Genomic DNA, 14,425 nt, shown 5'->3' on the forward strand with positions numbered 1-14,425 from the left:
ACAGCAGACTTTGTTCTTTTTTTAGAATAAATTTTTTTGAGGTATAGTCCAGTCAAACGGTAGTAGGAGGTGGAAAGTTTTGGTGTAATTATTTTTAGTGATTTACATTATGCTTTTTTGCCGTGCTGAAAATGAATTTAAAGGTGTCCAACAAAATTAATCGTAATTAAGCATGAGACATCTATCTGAATCGTTAAAGGGATCGAATAAACACGATTTGCATGATTTCACATAAACAAAGTTCTTTTTCAGACAAACATTTCTTGCATTCAAATCTGAATTTGGCTGAATGCAAATACTCGACCGATGAACCGAATGGCTGCCCGTTTAACGTGGACGACTGCTTCAATTACAGCTGCTATCCCAAACTGTTACGTACCAAATCTTCAAAATTTTAACCCGAACTTGGCTGGACTCTTGATTACCACGTACTGAATTCTCTATACGACGAAAGGCAAAAACTTTGCCATCTAACTTTAACGTAAAAACGCGCACGGCAACTCGACAAGCCAATCAACACCTTGCTACAGGACAATTAAAAGGGATGCTTATCTCTAGATAATTACATCAATCTTTTATAAAAATAAATGAAATATTCAATAAATCAAATCTGAACTGTCACAAATGAAATTGATAACGAAAAAGAGAAAAATAGTTTTCCTATTACCTATATTATATTATACACATAGGGTCCGAAGATGGTTTATTGTGCTTCGAATTGTTATTAAAAATGGGACGCGGAGCACGAAATAAAGTGAAGTTCAAAACGGAATACAATATTGTTTCTATGAAAAAAAAACGGATTGATTTCGCTGACTTCGAGAAAACTTTTAAGTCTTCTCAATATGTCAAAGAACAGCAACTCGGCCTCGAGGCAAAAAGGTCCCTTCTAAATGCTAACTAAGGTATTTAAATGGAGTTCCCTCTTTAAACAAATCAAAATTATACAATTATCGACGCCCATCAAGTCGACACATCAATCAACACCTTGCTACAGGACGAACAAACATTAAAAGGGATCCTTATCTCTAGGTAATTGCATCAATCTTTTATAAAAATAAATGAAACACCCAATAAATCAAATCTGAACTGTCACAATCGAATTAACAAATCAAATTGATAACGAAAAATAGATAAAAGTTTATTTTTTAGTAGGTATATTTGGATACAAGAGGTGGCTGATCATGTCCTTAAAACAAATTTCTCTGCCAAGGGACCTCCGATACAGGCCTTCGAAAAATTCTACTCAAGCACGCTTTCTTTTTAATTCCATCATTAAAACGGGATCGTTAATTGAAATGAAATTAAAACCGGGAACGTGATGCTTGAAATTAAACGAACGAAACGATATCGGGAACCAAATAAGTCGGTTTTAAATTAATTATTACGAATCCAGGCGTCAGGCTATAAATTTGCATGGCACTTCTCTTATTATTGAAATTAATTATTATTTTAATTAAAGTGCGGCGTTTAATAAGCGTCTGTTGAATTATTAGTAGTGAAACGAACTCGTAAATTTTGCACCTCCTTAGCTGCATAATTTTATTATTACACACCCTGTAGTAACTTTAGAAAATGATCAATAGCAAAAAAAGGTAACCCCATTTTCGTTCATTGCCTTCGAGAACTTCGACCGAAAAGGTCATAATCTCGACCGAACGCAATAGAAAGTAAGAAGGATAAAACGAAACGTATTTCGTAAAAGTTTCAATACCGCAAACAGAGAAATTTATTAAGCTTGTATTTTATTGGAGGGCCTACAACGTAAGCGTGCAGATGTCCGTTAAAAACATCCGACCGTTTCCTTTTCCAGCCTTTTATTTGCGCCGTTTAAGGAGAAGGACTCGCCTGCTTTTATTTTATTTCGCCTAACGGCCTACACACTCGTCCTGTCTTAAGGGTTTTCGGAATCTCTTGATCTCTCTTGTTAATTTTAACGGACCGCGGCAGATGCTACCCGACGTTGGCATTGATTTCTCTTTCGCGCGTAGCAAAAGTCAAACGTAACGAATCGTAGATTTTATAGTTATAATAAAAACCGAGATAAAAACGCGATTAGCACTTATTACCAGTTGCTTAAATAAATTGGCGCCCAACGTGGGGCTGATATTTATACCCAGTTTGGCGCATCAGAAAACCACGAGGCCTTACACAGTCTGTATAACCATAAAATTTTCCCAAAACCAAAAAGTACACTGCCATCTCAGATATGTAAAATGACATTTAAAACCAAGATAATCAAAATATGTTCATATAACACTGAAAAACCGTAATATGCGATCATGCACTCATCGCAGAAACCGTTTTTCCATATTCTGACAGAATCTTAAAGTGTTCATATGATACATTATTGTAATCAGAAAAACGAGCTTTATTAAAAAATGCTAAAATCCAATATGGCTGCCATAAGAAATAAAAAAGTTATCTACTGTAACTTCCAAATCTAGAGTCCCTTGAATTTTTCGGTAACATATTTGGATTCCTCATAAAAAAGTGCTTTATTGACGTCCACTTTTTGTCGTTTTCGAAATAAAAGGAAAAATCGAAAATTGAAATTTCGGTACCTATATATGTAATATACGGACATTTTCAGAAACTGGGAAGATTAAAGGAAATTCTGGAGGTAGTGTAATGAGATTTTGGGGTTGAAGCAATTTGTAGGAAACAGCGAGGAAATAAGAGAAGATAACTTCGAGGAAATTTTGTTGGTAACTTTCAGAGACAATTAAAATTAAACTTCCTATTAGAGTAATGCCTCCTGTTTTCTCACTCCCGCGCTAATCTCTTTCTTCGACCTTCTTAATACGTGTTATGGTTCTTAAGAAAAAAATTAAAAATGAAATACAATTTTGGCGACTCTTTAAGCATATTTTGTTTTGTGTTGTATCATTCCTTCGGTTTTTTACGAATACTGTCAGGAGTTGAATCTCCTTTTTGCAATCTCGCATGGTCTGTATCTCCAATTACTTTTTAATTTACCAAGTGTCTGTAAATGTATTATTACTTGTATCAGGAGAACATCATACACGGGAAGATATTTAATGATCAATTTTACCCCTTGGATTTCTTTGATCCTGATGCAATTTCTGTTTCGCAAACAGAAAATATAATCTGTCGAGAAAATGCTCTTAAACATATTTTATTTATTATTGTTTGTAATAGGAGAACATCATGCACAGGATCAATTACAGTCCTGAGGTTTCTGTGATCTTGATACAAAAAATTAATAAAGTTTACAACTTCTTGCGTTTCTGTGATCCTGATACAAGTTTTAAAAGAAAAATTTGTAACAGGAGAATAAGGTAATATAAATTCAGTGGTAATAGGTACGCGAGAAGCTGTCCGAAAATGTAATTTATTTACTATTTCTTGTATAAGGATGATGTCATACACGGAAAGGTAGATATTTAGTAATAAATATGACTCCTTGGGTTTCTGTGATCCTGATACAATTTCTGAAGCACACATTTATAATAAGAAAATATGCTTACACGAAAAACCGCCTTGAAATATGTTCTATTTGATATTATAAGTATCAGGAGTACATCATACATGAGAAGATGTTTAGTGATAAATTTTACTCCAAGGGTTTCTGCGGGTTTCTGTGATCCTAATACAATTTCTGAAAGCAAACATTTGTAAAAAGAAAATGTACAAACGAAACTGCCTTAAAATATATTTTATTTATTATTATTTATAATAGGAGAACATCATCTGTGGCGGAGATGGGAATTTCCGGAGATCAGTTTCGAGCATTCTGCCGACTACTCAGAATAGTATACAAAAACTTAATACCTTCTGCAGGGGCACCTCTAAACAGCATTGTGTGGGTCACTCTGTAATTGGGCACAGGCCTGTTGAGAGCCCAGAATACGAGGGGCAATAAATAAATGTCAGTCCTTAGATTTATGTGATCTTGATACAAAAAAAAATGTTTAGAATGAAAAATTGTTACAAAAAAACATAAGGCGCGAGAATCTGTCTATGAATAAATACTACACCTCCTTCCGATTCTGTGATCCTGGTACATCAATTTTTAAAAGAAAAATTTGTAACGGGAGAAGCTGCCTGTAAATGTGGGTATTTAATTCATTATTTGGTTATAAATGGGTTTCTGTGATCCTGATACAATTTCTAAAACAAAAATTTGTAAGATGCCTTTAAATATATTTTATTTATTATTATTTGTAACAGGAGAACATCACACACGGGAAAATATTTGGTGATCAATTTCAGTCTTTGGGTTTCTGTGATCCTGATACAAAAAAAATGAATAAATTTTATAACTTCTTGCGTTTATGTGATCGATACAAGTTTTAAATGAAAAAAGTGTAACGAAAAACACGCTAAACTACTTTAAAATATATTTCATTTATTATTTGTACAAGTTTTAAAAGAAAAGTTTGTAACAGGAGAATGTAGGTAATATGCGAGAAGCTGCCTCTAAATGTAATTTATTTATTATTACTTGTATAAGGATAATGATACACGGGAAGATATTTGGTGATAAATATTACTTCCTGGGTTTCGGTGATCCTGATACCATTTCTGCAGCAAAAATTTGTAAAACGAAAATATGCCTACACGAGAAACCGCCTTGAAATATGTTCTATTTGATATTATGAGTATCAGGAGTACATCATACATGAGAAGATGTTTGGTGATAAATTTTACTCCAAGGGTTTCTGTGATCCTAGTACAAATTCTGAAATGAAACATTTGTAAAAAGAAAATGTACAAATGAAACTACCTTAAAATATATTTTATTTATTATTATTTATAATAGGAGAACATCATCTGTGGCAGAGATGGGAATTTCCGTAGGTTCTGCCGCCTACTTCGAGGTTGTCCTACAGTTTTCCTAATTCGTAGGGTAAATACCGGAATAGTATAGAACAGCTTAAGACATTCTGCAGGGGCACCTCTAAAAAGCATTGTCACTCTGTAATTAGGCACAGGCCTATTGAGAGGGACAATAAATAAATAAATAAATTATACACGGGAAAATATTTGATGATCAATTTCAGTCCTTCGGTTTCAGAAAATGTTTAAAATGAAAAATTGTTTCAGAAAAATATAAAGTGTGAGAAGATGCCTATGAATAAATATTACACCTTCTTGCAATTCTGTGATCCTGAGACCTACATCAATTTTTAAAAGAAAAATTTGTAGCGGGAGAATATAATACGAGAGAAGCTGCTCGTAAATGTGTTTAATTTATTATTACGAGAATCAGGAGAACATCATAGACGGGAAGATATTTGATTATAAATATTACTATATTGGTTTCTGTGATCCTGATACAATTTCTGAAACAAAAAGTTGTAAGATGCCTTTTAATATATTTTATTTATTATTATTTGTATAGGAGAACACGATACACAGGAAAATATTTGGTGATCAATTTCAGTCCTTAGGTTTCTGTGATCTTGATAAAAAAATTAATAAAGCTTACAACTTCTTACGTTTCTGTGATCCTGATACAAGTTCTAAAAGAAAAATTTGTAACAGGAGAATATTGGTAATACGCGAGAAGCTGCCTGTAAATGTAATTTATTTATTATTACCGACTTGTATAAGGATAATATCATACACGAGAATGTACTTAGTGATAAATATGACTCCTGGTATTTCTGTGGCCCTGATACAATTTCTGAAGCACACATTTGTAATAAAAAAATATGCCTACACCAAAACAGCCTTGAAATATGTTCTATTTGATATTATGAGTATCAGGAGTACATCCTACATAAGAAGATGTTTGGTGATAAATTGTACTCCATGGTGATCCTAATACAACTTCTGAAAGGAAACATTTGTAAAAAGAAAGTATACACGCGAAATCTCGGAGATCATACACGGGAAATTTTAGGTGATCAATTTCAGTCCTTAGGTTTCTGCGAGGGTTTCTGTGATCTTGATACAAAAAAAAAATAATTTTTTTTTCTTACGTTTCTGTGATCCTGATACAAGTTTTAAAAGAAAAATTTGTAACGGGAAACACTCGAAACTACTTTACACTATATTTTATTTATTATTATTTGAAAGAAGAATACCATACTCGGGAAGATATTTGGTGATAAATTTCACTCCTTGGGTTTCTGTAATCCTGATACAATTTATTAAAAGGAAAATTTGTTACAGACAAATATACAGCATGCCTTAGCTCTGAAAAGTATCCCAGACATCGAGGCGAGCACCGAGGCGCGATCAAGTCCATCAAAGATTAGTCATCGGCGATAAGAAAGGACAGTGGATGGGCTCTTCGACAACGTTGCGTGATTTTTTCTAGGAAGGCGTGTTTAATGGAAGTTCCAACGTGCATGCCGAAGTGATAATTAGTGTAGTTCGCGTTCGTATGTGATAAAACTTACCTGTTATAAATTTGTGCAAATACTTACAAATTCATTAATAATTAATAAGTACTAAATAAATTAAATAAATTAAATAAAACAGGTAATTAAAGTTACGTTAGGTACACTTTCTAGAATTTTCATCGCTCAGCTGGAGATGGCTTTAAGACGCGTGTTCCCTGAAATTTCTAACCACCGTACAGGGTGCGTTTTTCAAAGGTCAATTGTTTGTGAATGCTTTAAACATTTACCCTGTTAAACAAGTGTGAGCGAAAGCCAAGTGCAGGTATTAAGAAAAATTGGCGACACCGCCAATCCATCTGGGCATTAGCACACTCATCTCATTCTGGTTGTGAAAACGATCCGTACATAAAACACACGAACTTTATCAATCAATCATAATCATAAATGTGGCACGTTCCACAAATTAATGTTAAATTAATTTGAGTATGATAAATCACCTCTTCGACAAGATACGTACCTATGCGTTAATATCATCCAGTTAACATTAACCGAACTAGATCTTTTTTGCAACATTTTCGTCGATAACAAACCGTGAGAAATTTCCGAGTCAATGCAATAACAATCGCAACCTTCTTCCCATACAAACAAACTTTCGCTTTTTTAAAGGCGAATTTTTAATTGGTAGTTTTACATGTAAATCTACGAAACTCCCGACCAAAAATTTAAATAATATTACAAAATAACATCGTTAAGAAATTTTAGGTTAGCTCACCTTTTTATTGCTGACTGAAAAGCAACCGATCCACCGCTCGGTTTATTGCCCTTATCTAATACCGCACTGAAATGTTTTTCGATCGAAACGATAGTTAACGTAGTAATAACGATAGTTTTATTTAAGAAAAACAACTGCTTTCACCAACACCGCCGAAACAGCACTGACTTCTGTTTTCACACAGTAACCCCAACAAAAATATGCCAAAACAAATGCAGTCAATTGCGACACGTGCGCCATCTGTGGTTATGCGATGGTGTTTTATTACAGAGTTTCCAATTTGAAATGATCCGAGTTTTTACCGCCGTTTTGTAACGATAAAAGTATTTAAATTTAAACAATGGTAAAATGTACTCTAAAGAACTGTATCATTTCAGGCCCGTATTTGTAATTGCTTTTGGTCAAACAAAAACAAGGGCAATATTGTAACGTAAATTTAATTATGTGATTTATTTATACTAAATTAATTATCGCAGTTTGATCAATTTATGACCACTTACTTGTACCATTGTATTTAATAAATACAACGCTTGTACCTACATGTATAACACGTACACTTATAACACTTTATACGTAACTCAAATTTCGTTATTTATCACTTTAGCTTTGATGATTATTGATTATACAGGGTCGCTGATTAAGATGGAGCCAAAGTTCTCGTCACGCTCAAACCGTTTAAAATATAACATCAAAATTAGAACGCTTCCATTTTACATTATTTCACATTTCAGGCAGCAAACACAAAGACAAAAGGGCAGCCCGTGGACAGAGCTGGGCAGAATACTTTCAAAAAGTATTTGAATACTAAATAGTAAATACTTTACACAAATCAAAGGTATTTGAATACTAAATACTTTTACGTCCAGCACAAGCGAATACTAGATACAGATACATTGAAAAGTATTCGAATACTTAAAAAAATAAGTATTCAAATACTTTAGAATGTATTCGAATACTTTTGAAAGTATTCGAATACAGTAAAAAGTATTCAAATACTCAAATACATTAAAAATTTAAAATAGTATACTAGATAAAAGTCTTAATACTACTTAAAAAATCAAGTTATACTTTGTATGGGGTTAGCTCTTTTTATATTCCTAAACATTTTCTTATAGAATGTGGCCTGTAAAATCCATAATTTCAAACAGTTCCAACATTGGGCTACAAGTTCAAAAGTTACAGCCCTTTGAATTTTTTTTCGACATTGGTCCATAACTTTTGATTGAGAAGTCTGATCGAAAAAGTACGAATTGTTTTTGATTCTACGCACCAAAATTAATAAGAAAAAGTGTTTTCCCGAGAAATTTTGGTGCAGTCGATTTTTGGTAAAAAAGGAAGGTTTACACTGCCTTTTTTTGAGCCCGAAAAAAAATTGTCTCAGATCGACCCGGAAAAAAAATTTTCTTATAGAATGTGGCCTGTAGAATCCATAATTTCAAACAGTTCCAAGATTGGGCTACAGTTCAAAAGTTACAGCCCTTTGAATTTTCTTTCGAAATTGGTTTCTAGTCTATAACTTTTGATTGAGAAGTCTGATCGAAAAAGTACGAATTGTTTTGGATTCTACGCACCAAAATTAATAAGAAAAAGTGTTTTCCCGAGAAATTTTGGTGTAGTCGATTTTTGGTAAAAAAGGAAGGTTATACACTGCCTTTTTTTGAGGCCCAAAAAAAAAAGTGTCTCAGATCGACCCGGAAAAAAATTTTCTTATAGAATGTGGCCTTTAGAATCCATAATTTCAAACAGTTCCAAGATTGGACTATTAGTTCAAAAGTTACAGCCCTTTGAATTTTTTTTCGACATTGGTTTCTAGTCTATAACTTTTGATTGAGAAGTCTGATCGAAAAAGTACGAATTGTTTTGGATTCTACGCACCAAAATTAATAAGAAAAAGTCTTTTCCCGAGAAATTTTGGTGCAGTCGATTTTTGGCAAAAAAGGAAGTGTATACACTGCCTTTTTTTGAGGCCCGAAGAAAAAATTGTCTCAGATCGACCCGGAAAAAAAATTTTCTTATAGAATGTGGCCTGTAGAATCCATAATTTCAAACAGTTCCAAGATTGGGCTACTAGTTCAAAAGTTACAGCCCTTTGAATTTTCTTTCGAAATTGGTTTCTAGTCTATAACTTTTGATTGAGAAGTCTGATCGAAAAAGTACGAATTTTTTGGATTCTACGCACCAAAATTAATAAGAAAAAGTGTTTTTCCGAGAAATTTTGGTGTAGTCGATTTTTGGTAAAAAAGGAAGGTTATACACTGCCTTTTTTTGAGCCCCGAAAAAAAAATTGTCTCAGATCGACCCGGAAAAAAATTTTCTTATAGAATGTGGCCTGTAGAATCCATAATTTCAAACAGTTCCAAGATTGGGCTACTAGTTCAAAAGTTACAGCCCTTTGAATTTTCTTTCGAAATTGGTTTCTAGTCTATAACTTTTGATTGAGAAGTCTGATCGAAAAAGTACGAATTGTTTTGGATTCTACGCACCAAAATTAATAAGAAAAAGTGTTTTCCCGAGAAATTTTGGTGCAGTCGATTTTTGGTAAAAAAGGAAGGTATTACACTGCCTTTTTTTGGGCCCCCAAAAAAAAAATTGTCTCAGATCGATCCGGAAAATAATTTTCTTATAGAATGTGGCCTGTAGAATCCTAATTTCAAACAGTTTGAAGATTGGGTTACTAGATCAAAAGTTACAGCCCTTTGAATTTTTTTTCGAAATTGGTTTCTAGTCTATAACTTTTGATTGAGAAGTTTAATCGAAAAAGTACGAATTGTTTTGGATTCTACGCACCAAAATTAATAAGAAAAAGTGTTTTCCCGAGAAATTTTGGTGTAGTCGATTTTTGGTAAAAAAGGAAGGTTATACATTGCCTTTTTTTGAGGCCCGAAAAAAAAATTGTCTCAGATCGACCCGGAAAAAAATTTTCTTATAGAATGTGGCCTGTAGAATCCATAATTTCAAACAGTTCCAAGATTGGGCTACTAGTTCAAAAGTTACAGCCCTTTGAATTTTCTTTCGAAATTGGTTTCTAGTCTATAACTTTTGATTGAGAAGTCTGATCGAAAAAGAACGAATTGATTTGGATTCTACGCACCCAAATTAATAAGAAAAAGTGTTTTCCCGAGAAATTTTGGTGTAGTCGATTTTTGGTAAAAAAGGAAGGGTATACACTGTCTTTTTTTGAGCCCCCCAAAAAAAATTGTCTCAGATCGACCCGGAAAAAATATTTTCTTATAGAATGTGGCCTGTAGAATCGATAACTTCAAACAGTTCCAGGATTGGGCTACTAGTTCAAAAGTTACAGCCCTTTGAATTTTTTTTCCAAATTGGTTTCATTGAGAAGTCTGATCGAAAAAGTACGAATTGATTTGGATTCTACGCACCCAAATTAATAAGAAAAAGTGTTTTCCCGGAAATGTTGGTGTAGTCGATTTTTGGTAAAAATGGAAGGTTATACACCGCCTTTTTTTGAGCCCCAAAAAAAAATTGTTTCAGATCGACCCGGAAAAAATATTTTCTTATAGAATGTGACCTACAGAATCGATAACTTCAAACAGTTCCAAGATTGGGCTACTAGTTCAAAAGTTACAGCCCTTTGAATTTTTTTTCCAAATTGGTTTCTAGTCTATAACTTTTCATTGAGAAGTCTGATCGAAAAAGTACGAATTGATTTGGATTCTACGCACCCAAATTAATAAGAAACAGTGTTTTCCCGAGAAATTTTGGTGTAGTCGATTTTTGGTAAAAAAGGAAGGTTATACACTGCCTTTTTTTGAGCCCCGAAAAAAAAATTGTCTCAGATCGACCCGGAAAGAAATTTTTCTTATAGAATGTGGCCTGTAGAATCCATAATTTAAAAAAGGAAGGTTATACTCTGCCTTATTTTGAGGCCCGAAGAAAAAATTGTCTCAGATCGACCCCAAATACTTTGCGAAGTATTCGATTACTAAATATTTGTGAAATTATTTGAGTTACAAATACAAATACTGCTTCCATAAAAGTAAGTATTTAAGTACCTACAAAGTATTTGAATACTTTAAAGGATTTGAATGCTAAAAAGTATTTACAAAATCGAATACTGCCCAGCTTTGCCCGTGGAACATTTTACAATAACAACCGCGATGGCCTCAGTGGCGGATCATGCACACGCGTTGACCTTACGTAGATGATCAGAAAAATGCTACAAATCTCTGGACAAGAAATGCTTTTTCGATAAGGGCTTCGCAGACCCTGAGAAGCACTTGTGTTTCAAATATTTTCCAATGCCGTCTAGACACTTTTGGGGCGAGGCTAAATGAGCTGTGTTAGTCTTCGGGACCGACTAACACAGGCATCAAGTGTTTTCCAACACCATTTCGTAGTATTCGCACGCTTTTCCAATACTATTTTAGGCTTATTGAGCTTCATGTACATTGTACACCCAAGCAAAGGTCGGGGATCTCACATTATCAATAGATAATGCAGTGTGATTAATTATGATTATACCTATGGCACAGACTAAAATCTGTACCTATGGGTATATACTTTCATCCAACACAAATAAATAGACTTATAGAACAAATCTTTTCCTCATGCTTATGGAGTAATTCAACACTGTGTTGGCTGTAATGTAATCTAACAATTTACAATTGTTGATTAGGCACGTTGTTGTAAAACTAGGGACCGCCTTTTTTTAGCGCATTTCCGTAAAAATACAAAAATATCTGACCACTTTGTTCGCCAGTCTGTCCGCTCGCCCGTCTGTCTGTCTGTCCTTACGGCTGTATCGCTACTATATGCTTATCTTAAGTTCTACTTTTTTCGATATTTGGGTCGTTATGGTATGGAGACTTGCACCAAGGAAGGAATTTTCCTACGTTTATTACTAAAAAGTCATAATGTAAATCATTTTTTTCATGTAGGTACCATAATTTTACACTTTTGGCATAAATGAGATGGAAAACGAGGATACCTATTAAATGGACTAACTGGACTATAGCCCACGGCGCCACTTTCGGGGGGCGGCAAGATGTGCTAAATTATATTTTTTTCATTATCTGCAATTTAGATTGGTCTTGTAATTTTTGTATTAGGACATTCCTCTCCTTTGTTGTTCTTGGTGCATTTTGTTTCAAAATGTGGGCGGATTTTCCCGAAACTAAAAACCAATTGGGCTGGTGGGTAACTATTTCTTTCGCAAAAAAGACTGCTAACGTGGAAATGCGCCTTTTATAAATCGTTTCGTTACTTTTAAAAGTGGCGTTTTACCTGCGCATTGTTATTATACATAAAATTCAGATACTTATCAAGAAACTTGCATCACGCAACGAATACCTTCTTTAGTTACTGAATGTGCAATCATTTATTGTTTTATATCGGTTACTTACTTCTTGTGTACTTAGTTGTCTTTTAATTTTGGTGGTTTGTAAAAAATGGTAAAAAGTTGTAAAGTGTCAATTCCAATAAATCATGTTTGATGAGAAATTTAAACGTAAAAAGGTAAGATAAGGAGCTTCATATGTTGTATCTACCAAGTATTATTTAAAAAAAAACCTTTTTGTTGGAGGTGTGTGCAGTTTTGGAACTACAACTCTTTGATCTGGTCTCCTACGTGCCTGAAAAACGATAACAACCTTTTTGTTATCCACAGGAACCTAACCAATTTTCAAAGCGGTCGGACGTTTCTAAACAAAGTTATCGCGCACACGGACAGACAGGTAGCAATATAAAATTATAATTTATAAACGATCGCAAGGATGGTTAATCTAAAACGAAGGAACAGACATATGTAAAATTGCCGTAGTTAGCAAGAAATCAACTATAGCGAAAAATTTGTTTATTTTCAGAGGAATAGCGAATTTTATCTTAATTTATACCAATGCCACTAAAAACATATGCTTTTTTAGCTTCTTTAATATTCGTGCGTTACGCAATACACATCCAATAATTAATTTCGTTCACGTTGAAATATCTGTGCAGTAAATATCTGCCTTTGAGAATGGGACAAATGGGTGGAGCTATAATTATTCGTATTTATATTTTAAAAGTAGCGACATCTAAGCGGACTCACTTGTCATAACTGGCGTATGCAGAACCTTAAACGAAAATGTTGCGCAATATTGTCATGTGGGTATAGTATAATCTGAAAAACGCTAACCATTAAGTCCAAAAATGAATGAAACAACTTGATAACTGTTATATAATCTTTTATTTACAAATAATACATTCGGTCGTGGTCTCTCCCTCCTATTTACACATTTTAGTTGGGCTGTAAAATGTCAAATAATTTAATATGTCAAACAGGTTTAGTAACAACATGCACCAAGTTCCAAGCAAAAAATAAAACGCACAAATACATTATATCGGTTTAATATTAAATTAATATTATAATCATACAAAACCAAAATATATAAATAACCTCAACACCTTTTCGACACAAAGCATCTACAAAATTAAACAAAAAGAAAAAAAATGCTAAACGAAATCACAGAAAACAACTTAATTGGGTCTACGATACTACTTATTGATAAAATCGGTTAATACTAACATTAATATCGGAATGAATGTGTAACATAACCTTATTTCTTTAAAAATCTACTCACTTGCTCAGGTATGTCTGTATTGGCTGTAGGCGTCGAACTTCCCTGCTGAATGTTGGGACTCTGTACTGTTACTGCGACGAGCGGCGTACCGCTCGCGGTTTGAATACGAACGGGACTATTTTGGCGGACTGCCACGTTTTGGCCTTGTAGTGCAGATACGTGCGTCAGTAGGGCCTGTTGAGTTTGAGCGGTGGCGCCCTGAACTTTTATGCCGGCCAAGGCTCCAGCCAACGCCGATGATGTTTGCGGACGGATTGTCGTGGTCAGCCCTTGCGAAGCCGCCACCATCTAACCAATTTGGTATTACAAAGCACAAAAAATCAAAAACTCACCTGAATTGTCTGTTTACCCCCTTGCCCTGTGTTGACAGGAATGACTCGCGATGAACCTTTGGCTAGTACCATCGAACCCTGTGCTACTCCGGTTAGTGGTGTACGCATAACTTGTTGAAGTTGCTGCATTGTCATAGCCGTTTGAATGGGCTTTGACCCTACAATGAGTTGCGTTGCGACACCCCCTTTCGTCGTGGTTACCTGAGTAATTCCAATTTTTTGGTTCATTAGTTTCTTTTGGGCCAACAACTGCTGTTGTAATTGCAAGTGACGAATTTGAGGCGGAGTTGTGGTCTTGATTCCTGGCGCTAAGGTAGCCTTTACAGGTGCTCCTCCAATAGTTACGCCGGTAACGGGAATTGTAACGGTTTGCGTAACTATCAAAGTAAATCGAAATTAGTCCCGACAACAAATGCCAACTTCTGT

At 34.3% G+C, this 14,425-nt stretch overlaps 1 protein-coding gene and 1 long non-coding RNA gene across 6 annotated transcripts in view; both read right to left on the bottom strand.

The window, feature by feature from the left end:
* The window catches only part of LOC116176673, a 37,400-nt gene extending 29,907 nt beyond the window's left edge, over positions 1 to 7,493 (bottom strand). The window contains exon 1 of the long non-coding RNA XR_004146484.1: positions 7,090 to 7,493. This is a non-coding gene — a long non-coding RNA (uncharacterized LOC116176673). The remainder of the gene's footprint in view (positions 1 to 7,089) is intronic.
* A 5,761-nt stretch (positions 7,494 to 13,254) lies between these two features.
* The window catches only part of LOC116175876 (helicase domino), a 50,346-nt gene continuing 49,175 nt past the window's right edge, over positions 13,255 to 14,425 (bottom strand). For 4 of the 5 annotated variants that reach the window (XM_031494227.1, XM_031494226.1, XM_031494224.1 and 1 more), the window contains 2 exons: positions 14,000 to 14,376; positions 13,419 to 13,955 (listed from right to left, as the gene is read on the bottom strand). In XM_031494227.1, the coding sequence (XP_031350087.1) occupies positions 13,644 to 13,955; positions 14,000 to 14,376 (689 nt within the window). In that variant the 3' untranslated portion in view covers positions 13,419 to 13,643. Of the gene's footprint in view, positions 13,334 to 13,418; positions 13,956 to 13,999; positions 14,377 to 14,425 lie in introns of those variants that run through there. The other variant, XM_031494228.1, reaches the window with a different exon arrangement.

The sequence above is a fragment of the Photinus pyralis genome, unplaced genomic scaffold (assembly GCF_008802855.1).
Source record: "Photinus pyralis isolate 1611_PpyrPB1 unplaced genomic scaffold, Ppyr1.3 Ppyr1.4_LG7, whole genome shotgun sequence".
Lineage (NCBI taxonomy): Eukaryota > Metazoa > Arthropoda > Insecta > Coleoptera > Lampyridae > Photinus > Photinus pyralis.